The following is a 19666-nucleotide window of genomic DNA, read 5'->3' as shown; positions in this document are numbered from 1 at the left end:
TATTTCTATGATTTGTTTCAGATTATCTAACACCAGGTGAATTCCTGTGGATTAATACATGTATGTTTCGCATTACAACTTTGGGGGGGGGGGGGGGAGGGGGGGAGGGGTGGTGTCGAAGGGGGGGTTGGGGGAGGGAGGGTAACATGTGATGCTGTCTTCAGTGGTCAAAGGCTACTTTTTATGTCCTGTTACATCACATATGCCATCACAATTTGTAAAAACAGACGGGATCAAAGATGGCACTTAGAATCTAATACAATTAGAAAGTGTGATGGTGTATGTGATGTAACACTCAGAAAAAAGTAGCCTGTGAGCACTGGAGAAGATGCCACAGGTTAACTAAAAGGTGTAACATGACACATCCATGTTCTATTAATCCACATGAATCAGACTGATGATGGAAGTTCGAACCTCCGTAACGTGGCATGGATATAAACAAATTGAGACTACTAATAATGAACTTGCTGTTTCATCCAATATCAATGACCGCCATGGTACAGGCTAAACAAAAATGATTGTGTTGTGACTCACCGGTCTTTCAAAGTGCTGCCGTGCAGTTATGCGCATCCTCTATATGCAGCGCTGTCTGCCAGCCATACAGCAGCCGCGCCACCTAAGTGGCCAGCCAGCCAGCGGCCGCTAGACTTGGACTCAGTGCTGATTTGATTGTTACAGTGTACACACGTCTTACTTTGTTTACTTGAGCTGTGACTTACATGTATTGTGTTGACTTACATGTATTGTGTCGTCCTAGAAATATATTTGTTCAACTTGACGTTATAACAATTGGCGATGAGGTAGTGAATTTTTTTTTTTCATCGTTGACCCACAGGTTTCCATGGCTACTTTAGAGCAACTATTACAAGGTCTCATTGAACAGCAAATGCTTCTCACATCTGCGATTCGTGATTTCGTTGCGGCGTTCAGTGCGGGGGGTCTCTCGTCGTTGTCTCTACCTCCTTTTCCTCCTTACGACGAGACGGCGGAAGAATGGTCTGATTACAAAAAACATCTTCGACAGCACTTCTTGGCATTTCATGTCGCGGATGACCAAACATGTAAGTCTCTGTTCCTTTCATGGATTTCACCTCAAATGTATCAGTTGTTGTCGCAATTGGCTCCTTTGCAGGATCCTGCGTCTTTGTCCTTTGCTGAAATATGCTCACTTCTGTCCGTATATTTTCAAAAGCATACACATGTGGTAGCCTCTCGTGTTGCCTTTTATCATTGTCAAAAACAACAGAATCCCGAATCAATCCTATTGCGCTTGGGTGGCTGAACTTCACGGCCTCAGTCGAAAGTGTCAATTTGTTACTGACGTTCACAAAGAATCCTATGCCGATTGCATGGTACGGAATGCTATTATCCGGTCAGCGCCCGACAAAGAAGTTAGGCAACGTGCCCTTCAGTTGGCAAATCTAACTCTCGATGAAGTCCTATCCATCGCTCAGTCTTTTGAAATTTCTCGCGCCGCTGGAGCGCAAATAGAGGCATGGGGTGACGTCAGGGAAGTACAACCTCTGTGCGCTGTTGACGAAGCATGCGGCGTGTCCCCGCCGGCCGATGTTTCCGCAGTACACTCCCAAGCGCAGCCTCGGCCTAACCATAAACAAACAAACCCCTAAGAAACTGCAGCAAAACCCACGGCAACTTCCTTCATGTCCATGGTGTTTTACGAAACATTCACGGGAGGATTGTCCCCAACGTTGGGCCGTGTGTTGCAAATGCAAAAAGAAGGGTCATGTGTGATCCGTTTGCAAATCTGACCACATACCTGACGTTCATGAACGTGACGCTGATTCTGCTTCTGTGTTGTCTGTCAATGGTACTTCTTCCCTTTCGGGGAAGTTATTCCTCACTGTCCAAATCCTTGGTCGGGATGTTAGCATGCAGGTGGATACTGGTTCTGCTGCCACTATCATCAATTCTCAGACGTATCTTCAGTTGGGTTCTCCAATCCTATCACCTGTCACTAGGCGATTACAGATGTACAATAAACAGAAGATTTCTCTCTTGGGACAATTGAATGCCAAGGTACCTTACAAATCCATCGTTTGCACTGTTCCCATATTTGTGGTCGACCATAGTAACGTGGAGAATCTTTTTGATTTCGATGCCTTTCGCGTTTTTGGGTTCTCCATAGATGACTCTGTCAATATCGTCTCTGATGCTATTCCTTATGCTCAATTGGATTCCTTGTCGACGACATTTTTGTCCCTTTTTTCTCCTAGTTTAGGCCATGCAAACGACTTTGATGCTCATATCATGCTCAAACCCACTGCTCGGCCTAAGTTTTTTTGGGCTCGGCCCATTCCTGTGGCCCTTCGTGATCGGATCAAATGGGAGCTGGATCGTCTCACTGCTTCAGGGGTCTTGCTTCCTGTCACTTCCAGTGAGTGGTCCTCTCCTGTCATTGTCGTTGCTAAGCCCAATGGTGATATTCATCTCTGTGGCGATTTCAAAGCCACTGTAAATGCTCAATCCCTTATCGACACTTACCCTATGCCCCGACCTGAAGAATTGTTCTCTAAACTTGCTGGAGGCCACTATTTTTCTTAACTTGACTTGTCAGAAGCTTATCATCAACTTCCTCTTGATGCTGCTTCCCGGCAGTTCCTGGTCCTTAACACGCCTTTCGGCCTCTATCAATACCAACGATTGCCATTTGGGGTTGCCAGCACCCCTGCTCTCTTTCAGTGATTCTTGGAACAATTATTGCTCCCTGTCACTGGGTGTATAAATTACGTGGACGACATTGTTGTCACGAGCTCCACGACTGAAGAACATCTTCAGAATCTCCGCACACTTTTTCATGTCTTACAGACCACCGGTCTTAAGTGTAATCTTCAGAAATCAAAATTTTTTCAGGCATCTATCACGTACTTGGGGTTTCAACTCTCTCGGGATGCTATTCGTCTGCTTCAGCAAACTGTCGCTGCGATCGATTCCCTTCCTCGCCCTACATCTGTTAAGGAACTGCAGGCCTTCTTGGGGAAAATAGCATACTATCACAGGTTTTTACCGCCTGCGGCTTTGGTGGCTCAGCCATTGCATCGCCTGTTGCATAAAAACGTGCCCTTTCACTGGTCCGCGTCTTGCGATGCGGCTTTCCAGAAATTGAAGACTATGCTGAAACAGGCCCCATGCCTGGCTACTTATCGACCTGGCCAACATCTTGTTCTTGCCATGGACACCTCTCAATACGGGATTGGTGCAGTCCTTGTGCACCGTTTTTCTGACGGTTCTGAACAACCCATTCTTATGCCTCCAAAACACTCACGGATGCAAATTGAAAAAGAAGCTTTGGCCATTATTTATGCTTTTCATAAGTTTGGTGTTTTTCTCTATGGATCCAAATTTCATCTTGTTACGGACCACAAACCACTTGTTTCCTTGTTTCATCCATCAACGTCGCTTCCCGACAAGGCTGCACACCGCCTCCAGCGTTGGGCTCTTTACTTGTCTTGTTTCAATTATGAGATTCATTTCCGGCTGATGGCTCAACATGCAAATGCTGATGCTCTGTCTCGCCTTCCCATGGGTCCTGATCAGGCATTCGATAGGGACGTACTTTTGTGTTTCCACCTGGATGTTGCCGAGCAGCGGGTTGTGGACGAGTTCCCCATCACCGGGGACCGGCTGGTGGCTTTTACGGGTTCTGATCCTACCCTCTCCCGGGTTTTATGCTGTATTAAGAAGGGTTGGCCAGATCGTCCATCCGCTAAGCCTTCTGATCCGTTGCTGAACTACTACGCTTTGCGCTACCGCCTCACGGCTAGGGATGGTGTTATCCTCCTTTCCACCGACAATGCTTCACCGTGTGTCGTGGTACCTGCGTCTTTGCGTGCTTCGGTCTTGCGCCTCTTTCACCAAGGACACTGGGGTGTCTCTCGCACAAAATCTCTGGTGCACCGTTATGTGTACTGGCCCAGCATCGACTCTGAAATCGCACACATGGTCGCTGCCTGCGGCCCTTGTGCGTCACAGGCCACCGCCCCGAAGTCATCTTTGTCACCGTGGCCTTTGCCTGAGAAGCCCTGGGAGCATATTCATGCTGACTTCGCGGGACCTTTTTTAGGTACTTATTGGCTTCTCGTTATTGACACCTACTCTAACTTTCCTTTAATTGTCTGTTGCACGTCGCCTACCACCGCGGCAACCACCAATGCTCTAGCTCGCATTTTCTCTTTGGAAGGCCTTCCCTCTATTCTTGTTACTGATAATGGTCTGTGATTTGCCTCTTCCGATTTTGCGGATTTTTGTGCCCATCATGGTGTCATGCATGACACGGCCCCTCCATTCCATCCACAGTCAAACGGTGAGGCTGAACAATTGGTCCACACATTTAAGGCTCAGATGAGGAAACTCCTGACTTCTGCTGCTGATGATGCGCTTCTCCAGTTTCTGGCTTCTTACCGTTTCACCTCCTTGGGCGACCGCAGCCCGGCTGAGCTCTTACATGGCCGACAGCCCCCCACGCTACTTCATCTTCTGCGGCCTTCCATCTAACGGCTGCGGGTGCCTTCGCTTGGCCGGTTCACCGCCGACAACCTTGTATGGGTAGGGAGACATGGCAGGCAGCCAAAATGGAGTCCTGGCCGCATCTTACGACACCGTGGCTGACACATGTATGAAATCCAGACGGACACGGGTGTTGCAGTGTGTCATTCGGACCAGCTTCGGCCTCGAGTGCCGGCAATGCCTGTTCCGAATGCCGCTACACCACCTTCAGCTCTACCTGACACTCAGGATCTTGGAATCTCTCATTACTCACAACGCAGCCCTCTCACCATCATCTCGGTGCCAGCACAAGAACTGACGCCACCAGGAGACGTGCCCATGCAGGAACCAGATGACCATCATCTGTTGGAGCAACTCTACTCGCCTCCTTGTCCTACGGACGCCAACACATCACCCATGTCTCGTGTTATAACAATCGGACTTGCCGCAATGGGCAGATTGGGGCACGGGGCCCCAGCAGATTCGACCCCTACGTCTCCTGTCATCTCGACCCGTTATCATCGGGGACACTTCCATCCGTACGGGAAGCCTCCTCCTCGAGACTTTACGGCCAGTCAAACAAAACCTATGGGCGTTAGCAATCTACAGGCCACCTCCATCAAGACCTGTGCAAAAAATTCAAAGGGGGGAAAAGCGTTGTGACTCGCCGATCTTTCAAAGTGCCGCCGCGCAGTTATGCGTGTCCGCTACATGCGGCGCTGTCTGCCAACCATGTAGCAGCCCCGCCACCTAAGCGGCCAGCCAGTCAGCGACCGCTAGACTTGGACTCAGTGCTGATTTGACTGTTACATTGTACACACATCTTACTTTGTTTACTTGTGCTGTGACTTACAGGTATTGTGTCGTCCTAGAAATATATTTGTTGAACTTGACATTGTAACAGATTGCATTTAAAGTAAGTATAATTAATTGTGAGGCAGTCATTTTTGGTGACAGAAACATGGACTTCCTCACAGAAAATAAACACAAGTGTAAATTATTAGACCTAACTAAAGCACGTAATCTGAAACAAGGGTGGATGTTCCAACTAGAGTCACACCAACCAACCAGAAAACCTCGGACCAAGTAACCGTTAACAAGTATAAGAAAGGTGCATCAGTAAAAGTAGTGATCACACAGCCCAGTCCTCAGAATGGATTAAAAGAACAGTCTGCAAAAATAGTAGCCTAAAAATGAAACAAAGACTCTACATGTAGTCAAAGTTAAGACACTTTAATGAATTATTAAGTAGTGAACATTGGTCATGTATCAGTCATACTCTAAACGTAGATGATAAGTTCACCTTATTTTTAGAGTACTATATTTTGTATCAGCCTTTCCTTTATGCACATTATTAGACCTAACAAAAGCATATAATCTAGAAACAACAAATAACTGAAATATTAAAGGAATTGGAGCCTTCTGCAAGAGAATACGAATACTGCATGAAATGTGTAAGGAAAGAACTCATCGAATAGATGAACACACATCAAAAAACATCTTTAGAAAATAAATCAATAGTCTTAAGAATGTATAATGATAATGCAACAAATAAACTGGATTTCATAAGATAGGATATAGGGCATTATTTTTTTATAACTGAAACAGTGTGTACTGGCACAGAACAATAAGAAAATAGCTAGTTCAACAGAAACAGCAAACATCTTCAACTGTTACTTAACAACAATAGCTGAAGATTTTAAACAAGACCATTTCACTACCAACATGCACACAACCAAAAGCAAAATCTAGTATTACCAAACGTCCCTTACAAAAACTCATGTTTTTTACTAATGAAACCAGAGAACAGAAAAATAATGTCTGTAATTATTACCTAATTACTTTTGACCTCCATTTTTTTCAAATTATGAGAACATATTACATATACCAGGATGACAAAACTCACGAACAAAAATTATACATCAATAAAACTAAAGCATGACTGCGAAAGCCAGGAATCAACTGACACCTATATATGGCTGTAGATGTAGTAGTCCAAAACTTATGGATGGGAAAAGACATGTAATGGGAATATTCCTCGGCTTAACATAAGCATTTGATGTGATAGGCCCACCATTCTCCTTCACATACATGGAAACTATGACTGTGAAGCTTATCAATGTAGTGGCCATTTCTAAGTAACCATACACAAAGAGTTAGCACAAGACTCACAGACAACAAAATTAGATTAGTTTCTAACTGCTTATCGAACGAACGAACATTATCCTATCACTATAATATCAATTGGTCACAGTTAGAATCAGCCAACTCATACAGATACTTGGGTGTAACACTTCATAGGGATATGAAATAGAATGATCACAAAGGCTCAGTCGTGAGTACAGCAGATGGTAGGCTATGATTTATTGGTAGAATACTGGGGAACTGCAGTAAGTCCAAAAAGGAGATCACTTACAAATCACTTGTGGAACCCATTCTAGAAAACTGCTCAAGCATGTGGGATCTGTACCAAATAAGATTAACAGGGGAAATTGAACATATACAGAGAAAGGCAGCATGAATGGTCACATGTTTGTTTGATTCATGAGAGTGTGTCACAGAGATACTGAAGGAACTGAACTGGCAGGCTCTTGAAGATAGATGTAAACTATCCTGAGAAAGTTTTAAGACTGCTGTAATTCCAATGTCATTGGCTAACCTCAACGTTTTTATTACTTATCATTGATTTTCATTATTGCCTGTCAATGTACAGATTGATAAGTTTGGGGATAGACAGGGGATAGATAGGCTGCAACCCTGCCCTACTCCCTTCTCAAATACTGCTTCTCTTCCTTCAACTCTTATAGCTGCAGTTTGGTTTCTGTACAAATTGTTGATAATCTTTTGTTTCTTGTATTTAACCCTCATATCTTCAGAATTTCAAAGTGTGTATTCTAGTCAACATATTCAAAACCTTTCTTTAAATCTAGAAATGTAGGCTTACCTTCCTTCAACCCACTGCCTAAGATAATTTGTCGGGTCATTTTTTTGTTTTACCATACATGTTCCTGCCTTTCTTTGGAACATAAACTCATCATCCCCAAGATCGGCTTCTACTAGCTTTTCCAGTCTTCTGTAAATAATTTACACCAGTCTTGTGCAATTAATATTCTCACATGTCAGCAACTGCTGTCCTTGGAATTGGAATTATTACATTCTTCTTGAAGTCTGAGGATATTTCCACTGTCTCAAGTATCTTGCACACCATATGGAATAGTTTTGTAATGGCTGGCTCTCCCAAGGATCTCAATAATTATTGGGAAACTTTGTCTATTCCAGGGGCATTGTTTCAGCTTAAGTATTTCACTGTTCTGTCAAATTCTTCTCACAGCATCATATCTCCCATCTCATCTGTAGCTACTTTCTCTTCCCTTTCCATAACCCTGTCTTTCATCTCACTTTCCTTGAATAGCCCATCTACATATTCTTATACCTTTCTGTCAACAGATTTTTTGAGCTTGTGGATCCAGAGTAACATGAAATGAGACATGTTACTTCAAAAGGTAAGTAGAGGTTGTTATGCATTAATGATCCTGGAAATTCATGTGTAAAATATAGAATGATATCCTGAGACATCTTTTCTGCAACACAGAGATGTATGGTATAAAAAAAAGACCACTATCAGAATCAGTCACTGCACACAGCATTGGTGGCTCATGTACGAGTAGATCTTTGTTTAAAAGTTCAACATAGCACAATTGCCCAATATGTACATATCATAAATATTACTGTTCTTCAAGAAACATGAAATGAGTAAGGAACATATGAGTAAAACTTCATAATCACTGCGTAAGATAGTCAGATAATCTTCATGTTATGTCTAAAAACATATCAAAAAGAACCTATCAAAAGGAGATAATACCCTAGAACAAAACTCCTAATATTGTAAAACCTATCACAGATAAGAAAAGTTTGAGAGGAAAGTACTGACATATTTACATCTATGAGGTGTGTTTTTTAAGTAAGTACCGTTTTGAAATTTAAAAAAGACTTGCTAAGATATCTCATTAATTTTATTTTTACATGAAAGCCTATACCTTAATCTACTTTTCTACATAATTCCTGTCAATATTGAGGCACTTGTCATAACGTTGTACCAGTTTTTGAATACCCTCCTCACAGAAGTCTGCCGCCTGACTTGTTAACCACTGCATCACCACTGCTTTGACTTTGTCATCGTCTTGAAGACGCTGACTGCCCAGGTGTTTCTTCAAGTGCAGGAACAGATGGTAGTCACTGGGTGCAAGATCGGGGCTGTATGGAGGATGATCTAGAGTTTCCCATTGAAAAGATGTGATGAGATCTTTGGTCTGATTTGCCACATGCGGACAGGCATTGTCTTGCAGCAAAACGATGCCCTTGCTCAACTTCCATGGACGGTTGCTTTGATTCTGGTGTGACGTAGGCTGCCCATGTTTCAACACCCATAACAATTTGGCTTAAGAAATCATCACCGTCATTGTGGTACCGTTTAAGGAAAGTCAATGCACTGTCTAAACGTTTGGTTTTGTACACATCCGTCAACATTTTCAGTACCCAACGTGCGCACAATTTTCGGTAATTCAAGTGCTCGGTCACAATGCCATACGAAACACTATGAGAATCTAAAGGCTTTACATATGTCTGCTTGTGTCTGCATATGTGCAGATGGATGTGTGTGTGTGTGTGTGTGTGTGTGTGTGTGTGTGTGTGTGTGTGCGCGCGCGCGCGCGCGCGTGTATACCTGTCCTTTTTTCCCCCTAAGGTAAGTCTCTGCTCCCAGGATTGGAATGACTCCTTACCCTCTCCCTTAAAACCCACATCCTTTCGTCTTTCCCTCTCCTTCCCTCTTTCCTGATGAAGCAACCGTGGGTTGCGAAAGCTTGAATTTTGTGTGTGTGTTCGTGTTTGTTTGTGTGTCTATCAACATACCAACGCTTTCGTTTGGTAAGTTACATCATCTTTGTTTTTAGATATATTTTAACAATATTAATATTAATGACAAGCTCATCAGAGGCACAGCACAACCTGGGTTAGGCGCAAATGAGGAAGGAAAAGGACCAAGTCCTTTCAGAGGAACCATCCTGGAATTCAAATTAAACAATTTACTGAAATTATGGAAAACTTGTATCTTTATGGTCAGCCAAGAATTTGAAGTACCATCATCCTGAATACCACTGCACTGCCTTGTTCAGTAGTATAGAAACCGATAATCTGCACAATTTCTTCCCATGAAATAAATAACTCTTGTCATCACTGTAAACCAACCACAGACTAGCGCTCCCATTATCACCTTGAAAAGACAACCACACCCTGTTGTCATGTGCTATGATGAGATGAGGAATATCCTACCTATAATTCCACTGTCATCCTACAAAGTGGTATTCTGTTGCCAATTCAGGCTACACAGTATCCAAATGTACCACTACACCACATCCTCTATCAATCAGCCACCCTATGAATCATTGCTTCATGCAAAGGCCTTTTCTATACATGCACTCACTACTTCCTGTTGCAGTCCAGTCACAGGCATTTCCTGCTCTATCAAAGTTTAGTTCATTTGTGAAAGAAGCTATGGTATACACTATGAGTGCTAGCCTTATGTGAGCTGTCTGTATTCAGAAAAGGCCACCTTCCAATTCTTGATTAACTAAAAACTTGACCACCCACTTGGTGATCATGATGCACACTATAACACCAGTGATTTCAACAGTTGTTTCATTTTCTGTTCCATTAGGTCCTCCTTCCTAGCACAAGCTCCTCTGAACTGCACACATTGAAACTGCCAGCCTATAATATATCTCCACAATCCCTTGGCCCAAAGCTCTGCTGGTCCTTTATTTTCAACCACCATCTTCTGACTCATTCGCCATTACCCTCGCCATTTCCTTAATTATCATCTTCGGCCACATTCCCCACCTATGCCAACATTATACTCTTCTTACTTTCTCCTGCTTCTGCCTAACATGGTATCACAGTGGTAAGATACTTAAACTCACACATGGGAGTACTGCATTTCATTTCCCCATTAACCAAATGGTGGAACAGTTCTGTTGAAAATAACATGAACATTTTTCTTCCCCAACCTTGTACAGTTTTACCTTGTACTCTGTCTCTAATGACTTCTTTCCTCATTTATCACTTTCTTGCCCAAAACATTACCATCCTAATGTAAATACCACTATTTAAATGTTTATAGCTTACCTACAATGAGCACAAGCCAAAAATGAAAGCCAAAGTGTGTCACAAGAACTTCTTTCCCGATAGGTATTGCTAGCTCTTGATAATTTCGTATTGATGCCCACAGGACACAGGCTAGTATCTGGAAGAAGCCTGTAAGCACCATGAAATATCCTCCATAGCGCACCACATGCAAAAAGGATAGATTGGCTACCAACCAGCATGGAAATGCAGACCTGCTCCAAACAAAAAAAAATTAATTACTGCAGACATTAAAAATAAGCATTTACAGAGAGATTATTACATTACAATGTGCTGTAATTCCATTCTTAAAGCTATACATAGACAATATCTCTATCTGTGTGTGTTTTGACCCATGGTCTTCAGAAACCAAAAAGCCATCGTTACCGGAGCCACTTTCCTAGTGCCATATAGCAGCTATATGCATTGTGATACTGACGTCTTGCCATTGTGGTGATTCCATACAATTTTACAGCCAATGAGAATTCGATGAAATTGGTCAGAGAAATGTGCAAAATGTGTTCACAGGGACAATAAATACAAATGTATACAAATTGTTTAGTGGACATTATGCTATAGATTATACATGTTGTGGAGCCCTTGGAAGTATAGAATGTTTTCTACACCAAACATGTAATAAATTCTTAATAAGCAGTGGAGAGCATGGATCAATATGATACAAGATCAGGCAGAACTAAGAACACACCCTTTTATTCACATAATTTTTAACCTAAACTTACCATTATTATGATTATTAGTATTGTTACACATGTAGCTATGAAAATATCCTCTTTCAGCATCTGATAGCTTTAAGGATCTACCAAAAATAATAATCTATTATAATGAAAAGTGGGAAAATGGCATGTTTGGTTAAACAAGTCACCATATCTTTAAGTCAGAGGTATGGCTGGCGATATAAAATGATTTAGAAGTTTTACCCAACTAATGTAGTGTGCATCTATATTATTTAGTTAAAACAGAATACTGTAGTTTGTTTGGTCACTAGTTAATTAGTTATTTACATATTCTTTGGACCATAATTTTCATCTCTCACTGTGATGTGGAATGTGTGTGTTTTACAATTATAGTACACTTTCTCAGTGAAAAATTGGTAACATGCTGACTATTTATACTATTTCTTGAATGATGATTTTTATTGTTATGTATTAAACTGCCTTCATCATTTGGACAGTGGAGGGGGAGGGTGGGAGGAGAGGCAGGTGGGGAAGGGGGGGAAGTCGAAGATTTTCGTAGCTGAATACCTCTCTCTTTCTGTGCCACACTAGGCTCAGTGATGGACAGTATAAATCATTTCTCCTTCTAATGCTATATTTAAGCATGTTATTATTGTTTTCAAACTGTGATTGGTTGGTGAGAACAAATGTAGTCAGGAAGTAAATTTACTATGAGGCTGATGTCAGTATGGCCAACTGGTGCTGTCCACAAGAGGTACTAGAGTGGACACCACATACTATCCACATTGCATGCTTCTGTACAATGAACACCTCTTTCTCAATGATGGGTTACCCCAGAATATGCTCCCATAAGACATTGATGAATGAAAATAAGAAATTAAGTCAACCTTTTGATTTTTCATGTCCAAAACCTGATGTTATCTGTAATGCAAAATTTGAAAAACTTTGACATTTAAGGAAATATATGACATTTGACTTCCAGTTCAAGTTTTTATCAATAAAGATACCTAATAATTTTGAATACTCTGTTTTATTTTTTGATTGACCCTCATGTATTATATTTATAATAGTGTAGTTAGGCATTATGCTGTATCGTATTGCATGTACCGTTTTTTAACAAATTCAGTAACAGTCCATTCGCAAAGATCCAGTAACTAATTTTCAAGAAATATTATTTACATTTTCAAAAAATGGAAAATCAAGAATGAGTCAACAGTAACAAAATAAATTAGGATTGTCTGCTAATCACCATATAGAGGAGAGGCACTGAGCAGTACACAAGCACCTTCAAAAGTAGATTTTGGGAGTGTGTAGAGACATGGTGGAACAGGATGGTGAACTGCTAGGGGCAACATCATCAGGAGAGCTGTGCTGGCAGTATGAGAGGAGGAGGTGGTGTGTATGTGTGGGGGGAGGGGGGATGGCTGGAGAGAAGAGAGAGGAAGAACTGTGCAGGTGAATGGATGCCAAAAAGCATGTGTGAGGTTGGAGAGGGAACAAAGCAATCAGTGAGGCAGGTGAAGGGCAGAGGTTAGCAAAGGTTGAGGCCAAGTGGGCTGCAACAATGAAAAACACTTTGCAAGTAGAGTTCCCATTTGTGCAATCCAGAAAAGCTGGTAGTGGTGACAGAAAAATCCAGTTGGCATGGCCTGTGAAGCTGTCATTGAAGTCATGTACATCGTGTTGTGTGCAATGTTTAGCAATGGTGATCACCATTCGTGAAGGCAGACAGTCTGTTAGTGGTCATTCCCACATAGAATAAAACAAAGTGATTGTATCTACACTGGTAGACTACATGGCTGTTTTCATAGGTGGCCTTTGATGGAGTAGGAAATGCCTGTGACTGGACTGAAGTAGGTGGCAGGGTGGAAGGGTGTAGGGAACAGGTCTTGCATATAGGTCCTTTACAAGAACGTGAGCCATAGGGCAAGGGATTGTGAGTAGAGGTGGTTGTTGACGAAGGCCTTAATGGCCAAAAGCTTCATTTGTGACAGTCTTTTTGTTGTGCCTAGCTGCGACTCAGCATCTCTGCTATATGGTTAGTGGCAACTTTCCTTTTTATAATATTGTTACATTCAGTCCTGGATTTTCCACTGTTTGATACAGTTGTTTATGTGACATGTGATAGGTACATGAAAACCTGCAAATCAGTTATCAGGCAAAGTTAAATTTAATTCATTTTTCAGCTTATTTTTCTCATTGCACTGATTCCATTGATACCAGTAATTTGTCTATAGATTATTTTAATTAAAAGTCATAGTTGATTAAAGATAATACTACAATTCAAGAAGAAGAAATCAGAATCCATTATAATGACCCACACCATTCTAAAGCTAAGAATTCCAATTTCCCAAATATGTACTTTAAATTACATGAAACTAATTCTCTTCTGAAATAATTAAAGTTGAACTTATGAGCTACTTCCAAATATAGACTGCAGATTTTGCCTTTAATCACTGTTACATTCTGACCTTCAGCAACCTACTTTCATTAACTTAATTCTTTTGTCCGATATGATGTACAGCACTAATTAATTGTCTGACTAATCAGTTATTTCATGTAATTTACTATGATTTTCAATATGGTGGTTAAATTTATAAACAAAGAGATTTACATCATGGAAGCATAATAATATCCATATAATCTTCTAAATTTCTAACCAATAACATTTTTTATAAGCCAAAATTTATTAAAAGGTTGCAGTTCATTCAAAACAGCTAAATTCAGCCTAGCCAATTTTCAAAGTATTATGTAGTTGTTCTTATGCCAATCTTTCTAAGACCATTTAAGTCCCATTCTGCAGTCTGTGATCAGAAATCTTAGAAGCAAAAACTATTGATAGTTGATACAGGAAAGTTCACTGCAGTCAGTTTGTCAGAAGTGACAGTTCAGCAAAATGTACAATGCTCAGGTTGAATTTCATGTCCTGTCATTTCTTATTTAATAACTCAATGAAACTGCATTTTAATTATTTGTTCAAATGGTTCAAATGGCTCTGAGCACTATGGGACTCAACTGCTGAGGTCATTAGTCCCCTAGAACTTAGAACTAGTTAAACCTAACTAACCTAAGGACATCACAAACAACCATGCCCGAGGCAGGATTTGAACCTGTGACCATAGTGGTCTTACGGTTCCAGACTGCAGCGCCTTTAACCGCACGGCCACTTCGGCCGGCAATTATTTGTATTGTGAATTCTGTGCATGATGTGGTAGTGGTATCATAGGTCAATACCATCCCTACTGACACATCACAGTTGGCAACGGAAACACATATTTCTGACAGACACCAATAGCAGTGCCGTGGGGACCCTGTGGATCCAACGATGTGCACCTGCTGAGCTGTGCCTTCAGTGGCTCCGACTATGAGTGCCCTCTGCCACCATGACATAGGATGGCTGGTGGCAGCTATGCGGCACAGTCTCAGTTGCAGTCTTCAGTCTTAGTCAGCTTTCGACAGTTCACTCGCATCAGTAGCTGGAGCCCCACACTACATGACACTTTTCTTGTAATATCTGGGCTTTATTGCTGTTTGTTCTTTTGTAAAGTTTCTTTACAATCCGTGGAGAAAGCTACAAGTTAAATAAAACTTCTGTTTTCTGTATTCACGTGTTCACTAATCATTTCTGCTCCTGTCCTGCCTCCCTACAACGATAGCTGTTGCATGACTTTGTAGCCAACCAACAGCATTGTGTACGAAATGGTACCCAATAGTGACTGATTGTGTCAGATTTCAACAGTGACCTACCAGGACAAGTGATAATCAATTGCCATCAAAGACCATGTTAACTAACGAGAACATATGGTTACTATGCAGTCTTGTTTAATTTTGGCGTCTCTGCTCAACTTATAAGACAATTGTGTTATTCTAGTAGGGTTGTGCTATCACTTTAGATAGTGTTTAAGTCTGTGACTATAATGATAATTGTTCTTATGACTCACTGAACAAATACTAACCATCTTTTTGAGGTTAGGACAGAGATTTTCTATGTAAGGCACAGTATTAAGCCATAATGTGATATCCTGGTGGTTGGGCTTATGTATTTTGGAAAGTGGGTAGAATGTAGGAGTCTGGGGTTTGGCAAAGGTGAGGGGAGTGATAAACTCAGGTTCTGGGATGGACCTATAGATGAGTGACTGGAGATTACACCAGATTTTTCAAATAGGATAACTGTAGCAGGACTTATTGGACATGTCTGACAGCTGACTGAGACCCTCCACCAGGTAATCCCTGTGAATCATAACAGCAGTGGTGGCTCTTTTGTTGATGGATAGATTATAAGGTAGGGATCAGATTTATGTGGTGGATTGTGGTTCTTTCTGTGGATGTGATGTTGGTTTCCATACTGAGGGATTTGGGGGAGGAGTCAGACAGTTGGTGGAAGCCTTCCATCAGATAGTCACTGCAGTTCATCACAACAGTGGTGGAGCCTTTGTCTGCAGGGAGTATCTGTTGTAAGGTTGTATGGTTGTCCTTTCTTCTGGTGAAACATTAGTGTTCTTAGAAAAGATAGTGAGACCAAATTGGAAGTACAAAATGTCTGGAAAGTGACCAGGGGGTGGTGGTGGTGGTGGTGGTGGTGGGGAGGGGGGGGGGGGAGGGAGACAGTTACTGTTGTATGGTAGTACAAACTGGGAGAGGCAAGTTTCAATGTTGGAATTCAGTTGGCTGCATTTGGAGGGAATTGTGGCAAAGAAGTGCTTCCACTGTAGGAACTAGGAAAAGGTGAGTAGGAATCAGTTGAGTACAACACAGTTAAACTTGGGTATGGGGCTGAAAGATAGGTCTGGGGTTTTCACTGAAATCATTAACAACAGTGTTTTGGGTTTTTTTAGGTTCTGGATATTGTGAAAGACTGAGAGGTAGTTTTGGAGGACGTGGCAATTTGGAAAGGTCAGCTAGGCAGAGTCTGGGTGCTATGAGGGGTTGACAAGGGGCTTCACTGTGAATGGGATACGTGTTGATGGGTAATGGTGCTCCAAGGCAGTAGTAGTATCTCAGTAGGTAAGATAATTTATGGAGGTGTGAACTCCCCACCACCCCACCCTACTCCACCTGCCAGACTGCACTCCTGGTATTGTTCATCCATGCTGCACTGTGTAAGGATACAAGTGTGTGTGTGTGTGTGTGTGTGTGTGTGTGTGTGTACTCTAACTAGAGAAAGTATAGTCCAAAAGGCAGCAAGTTTTCTGTCTTTTTTTGTGTATTGCTGTCATCGACTCAATGTTTCTGTTATTTGGTAAGTGATACAATTATTGTCTCTAAACAGTTCCTCTACTGTATGGACTACACAGGATGCTGAAAAATTTGTTCATGTCCTTCTGCATTTAGTGTTTTCTTAAGTGCAATAAGGGGAGCACATTGTAACTATGAAAAACACTCCCATACTCTAATGCCACCCCATCTGTACTTCACTGTTGGTACAACACCTGATGGCATTTCAAAAAATATATTGGTTTATTTACAACAATACTTTAGATTTTCTAGCTGAAACAAGTTTTTATAGGTACATTAATTCCAACATTACTGCTTTAAAAATGTAAATTGTCAAACAAATTTCCATTTCAGTAAATTCATGACACTGTCAATCTGAAAGATATTTACTCAATATCGTAATCATATATCTCTTGAAATATATATTTACCTCAGCTTCTATGTTCTGGCACAACTTCTTTAATAATTTTATCCCTTTCTGCTTCAGTCACATCTTCATTTTCCAGAAAGACAAAGTAAACGCTACCATCAAGAACTTTCTTTCTCAGTGATGTCATTTAATACATGTCAAACAACTCCAGGTTGGAATATCAACAATGTAAGGAAAAGATAGATTGCTACTTACATAAAGATGACACATTAAGTTTCAGACAGGCATAATTAAAAGACATACTTCAGCTTTTGGCCACAGCCTTTGTTGGAAAAAGAAAGAGAAACATACATACATTCATTCACACAAGCAAGCACACATCATGCACATGTTACTTAATCACTTTTGAGTCTTTTAAATGCTGGAGATAAGGCAAGACAATCTGGATAAATCATGATTCAAACACTGTTAGGCCAAACCAACCACTTTGATGACATACATACATTCATTCACACAGCAAGCACACATCATGCACATGTGACCAGAATTTGGTCCAAGCTGCCAGAGATGGCAATCATGTGTGCATGCTTGTATTGATGAATGTGTGTATGTTTCTCTTCCTTTTTCTGATGTGGGCTATGGTCAAAAACTAAAGTGCAAATGTCTTTTAACTGCGCCTGTCTGCAACTTAACATGTCATCCTTATGGTAAGTAGGAATCTATCGTTTCCATACATTGTTGATATTTCGTAAATGTCTTTAGAGAAGTTATCAATTTTACCAAACTGAACCATCTTTTTGTAGGAAATTTCACTATAGTGAAACCATTTTTATTTAATTCTTGGCCATCTTTCCTTCTTCTTATCCATTCCTTCATTTTCTTTTGACTTGTGCTGTTCTACATCACTATTAAATGTTCTGGAGATAGAATCTGAATCACATGATAGGGATTCCCTGATTGAAGTTCCTGACAACAACACCTTTTCCTGGAGTTGATGGTAAGCACATTGATTATGTGGCATTCCTTTTGTTTCATTAGAATGAAACTGCTTCAGCAGAATTTCAAAGGGTGCTGTCCAAGAAATTTACAGAGTTGATATCATGTGTGTTTCTTCTGGAATCTGTAAAACTCCCTATTGGGGCAGGCAGGAAAAGTTCCTGCTTTTCCGTAACATTAGAGTTAGAAGTGATAGTAACTTTTCAAAGGCCCTTTTCAATAACCTAAGAAATTCAGAGTTTACTAGTTTCTCCAGGCATGATTTAGAGGTCTAAAAAGGGCACACACAGTGGCTGCCACAAACAAATAAAGTTAGGTGATAGAAACACAAACTGAATGCCACGTTCCTGCCACAGTTTAATCATGTTATGTAACAGACAACTCAAGAGACTATCACCTTAATCACTTTTGAGTCTTCTAAATGCTGGAGATAAGGCAAGACAATCTGGATAAATCATGATTCAAACACTGTTATGTCAAACCAACCACTTTGATTCCTATTTTAACTTGCACCAGTTAAACCTCTTTCAGAACAAGTATCATAGAGATGTTTTGCCCTATAAACTGTGTGCAATGTCTGCAGCCACTGATATCATTACATGATATTTGACTTGGAAATATCTGCAATCCTTTCAGAATGTTTTGTACTTAACTTCACTATTAATTCCACTTGTTCGGGATACTCAAGAAAGTTGATCTCATCACATTTCATAATGCTGGAGGGAGGGACACCAATAACGGACACTTCAAGGTTCTTAAAACAATCACTCATTGTTTTCCAGGGAAATGCTGCCTTTGCCCTCCTTACATTTCACTTACTCTAAGAGTTAGTTCCTTATTTCTTTCCAGAAAACAGTCTACTCACTCATGACCAGATCAGTTTTCATGAAATCTGTCTTTAATTTGCCCTGCTCAGTTAAGAGGTCCCTAACATCATTATTCCTCAAAGAAAATCCCAATTTTGCACAACACAATATTCCTTCAACCAGATAATTTTCCTCATTATCGGTTAATGCTGGTTGGCCTTCCACTTTACATCTGTATCTGTTATTGAGTTTGTCATTTAATGTTGTATAAGGAACTGCATATTGTTCTGAAGCCTTGTTGATGCTTAACGTTTCCTGATTGGATAGTGTTCAGAGCATTTATAAGGAATTCCGTGTTGTAGTAGGTTTTCTGGGTTAGTGTCCTCCTGCTTAGCTGGGTGGTAATGTGCTTGCGTCCCATGCAGCGGTCCCAGGTGGTTTGATTCCCAGAGGGATTGGAGATTTTCCCCGCTTGTGGATTGGGTGTTGCCTTGTCCTCATCATAATTTCATCCTAATCACCAGCCCGCAAGTCATCCAATGTGGCGTTGATTGAAATAAAACTTGAACTCGGCGGCGGAACTTTTCCAGATCGGACCTTCTGGCCAACAATGCCACATAATCATTTCATTTTTTTCTGGGTTAGTCCTAGAACCTTCTTGTGTACTCACATGATTGGATACACACTAAAAAATGCAATTTTATGTTGAAAAATAGCTAAAAGATTGGGTTCACACCATCTGACTGGATTCACCTCATTTTACTTTATTCCATCTATTGTCATGCTATTAATGTTTTGTGTATCAGTTGTTGCGTTCATACATTTGCCTTTAATTCTCGCACTCAGAGACAAGTAGGTGGTTTGCAATGCAGGTTTGCTGTGGATTTTAAGTGTGCATTCTG

General features: G+C 41.1%; 1 protein-coding gene across 4 annotated transcripts in view; it reads right to left on the bottom strand.

The window, feature by feature from the left end:
- The window catches only part of LOC126199022 (dual oxidase maturation factor 1-like), a 145142-nt gene that overhangs the window by 57895 nt on the left and 67581 nt on the right, over positions 1-19666 (bottom strand). For all 4 annotated transcript variants that reach the window (XM_049935716.1, XM_049935717.1, XM_049935714.1 and 1 more), the window contains one exon: positions 10687-10898. In XM_049935716.1, the coding sequence (XP_049791673.1) occupies positions 10687-10898 (212 nt within the window). The remainder of the gene's footprint in view (positions 1-10686; positions 10899-19666) is intronic.

The sequence above is a fragment of the Schistocerca nitens genome, chromosome 8 (assembly GCF_023898315.1).
Source record: "Schistocerca nitens isolate TAMUIC-IGC-003100 chromosome 8, iqSchNite1.1, whole genome shotgun sequence".
Classification (NCBI taxonomy): Eukaryota; Metazoa; Arthropoda; class Insecta; order Orthoptera; family Acrididae; genus Schistocerca; species Schistocerca nitens.
This window is presented reverse-complemented; position numbering and strand designations above follow the sequence as displayed.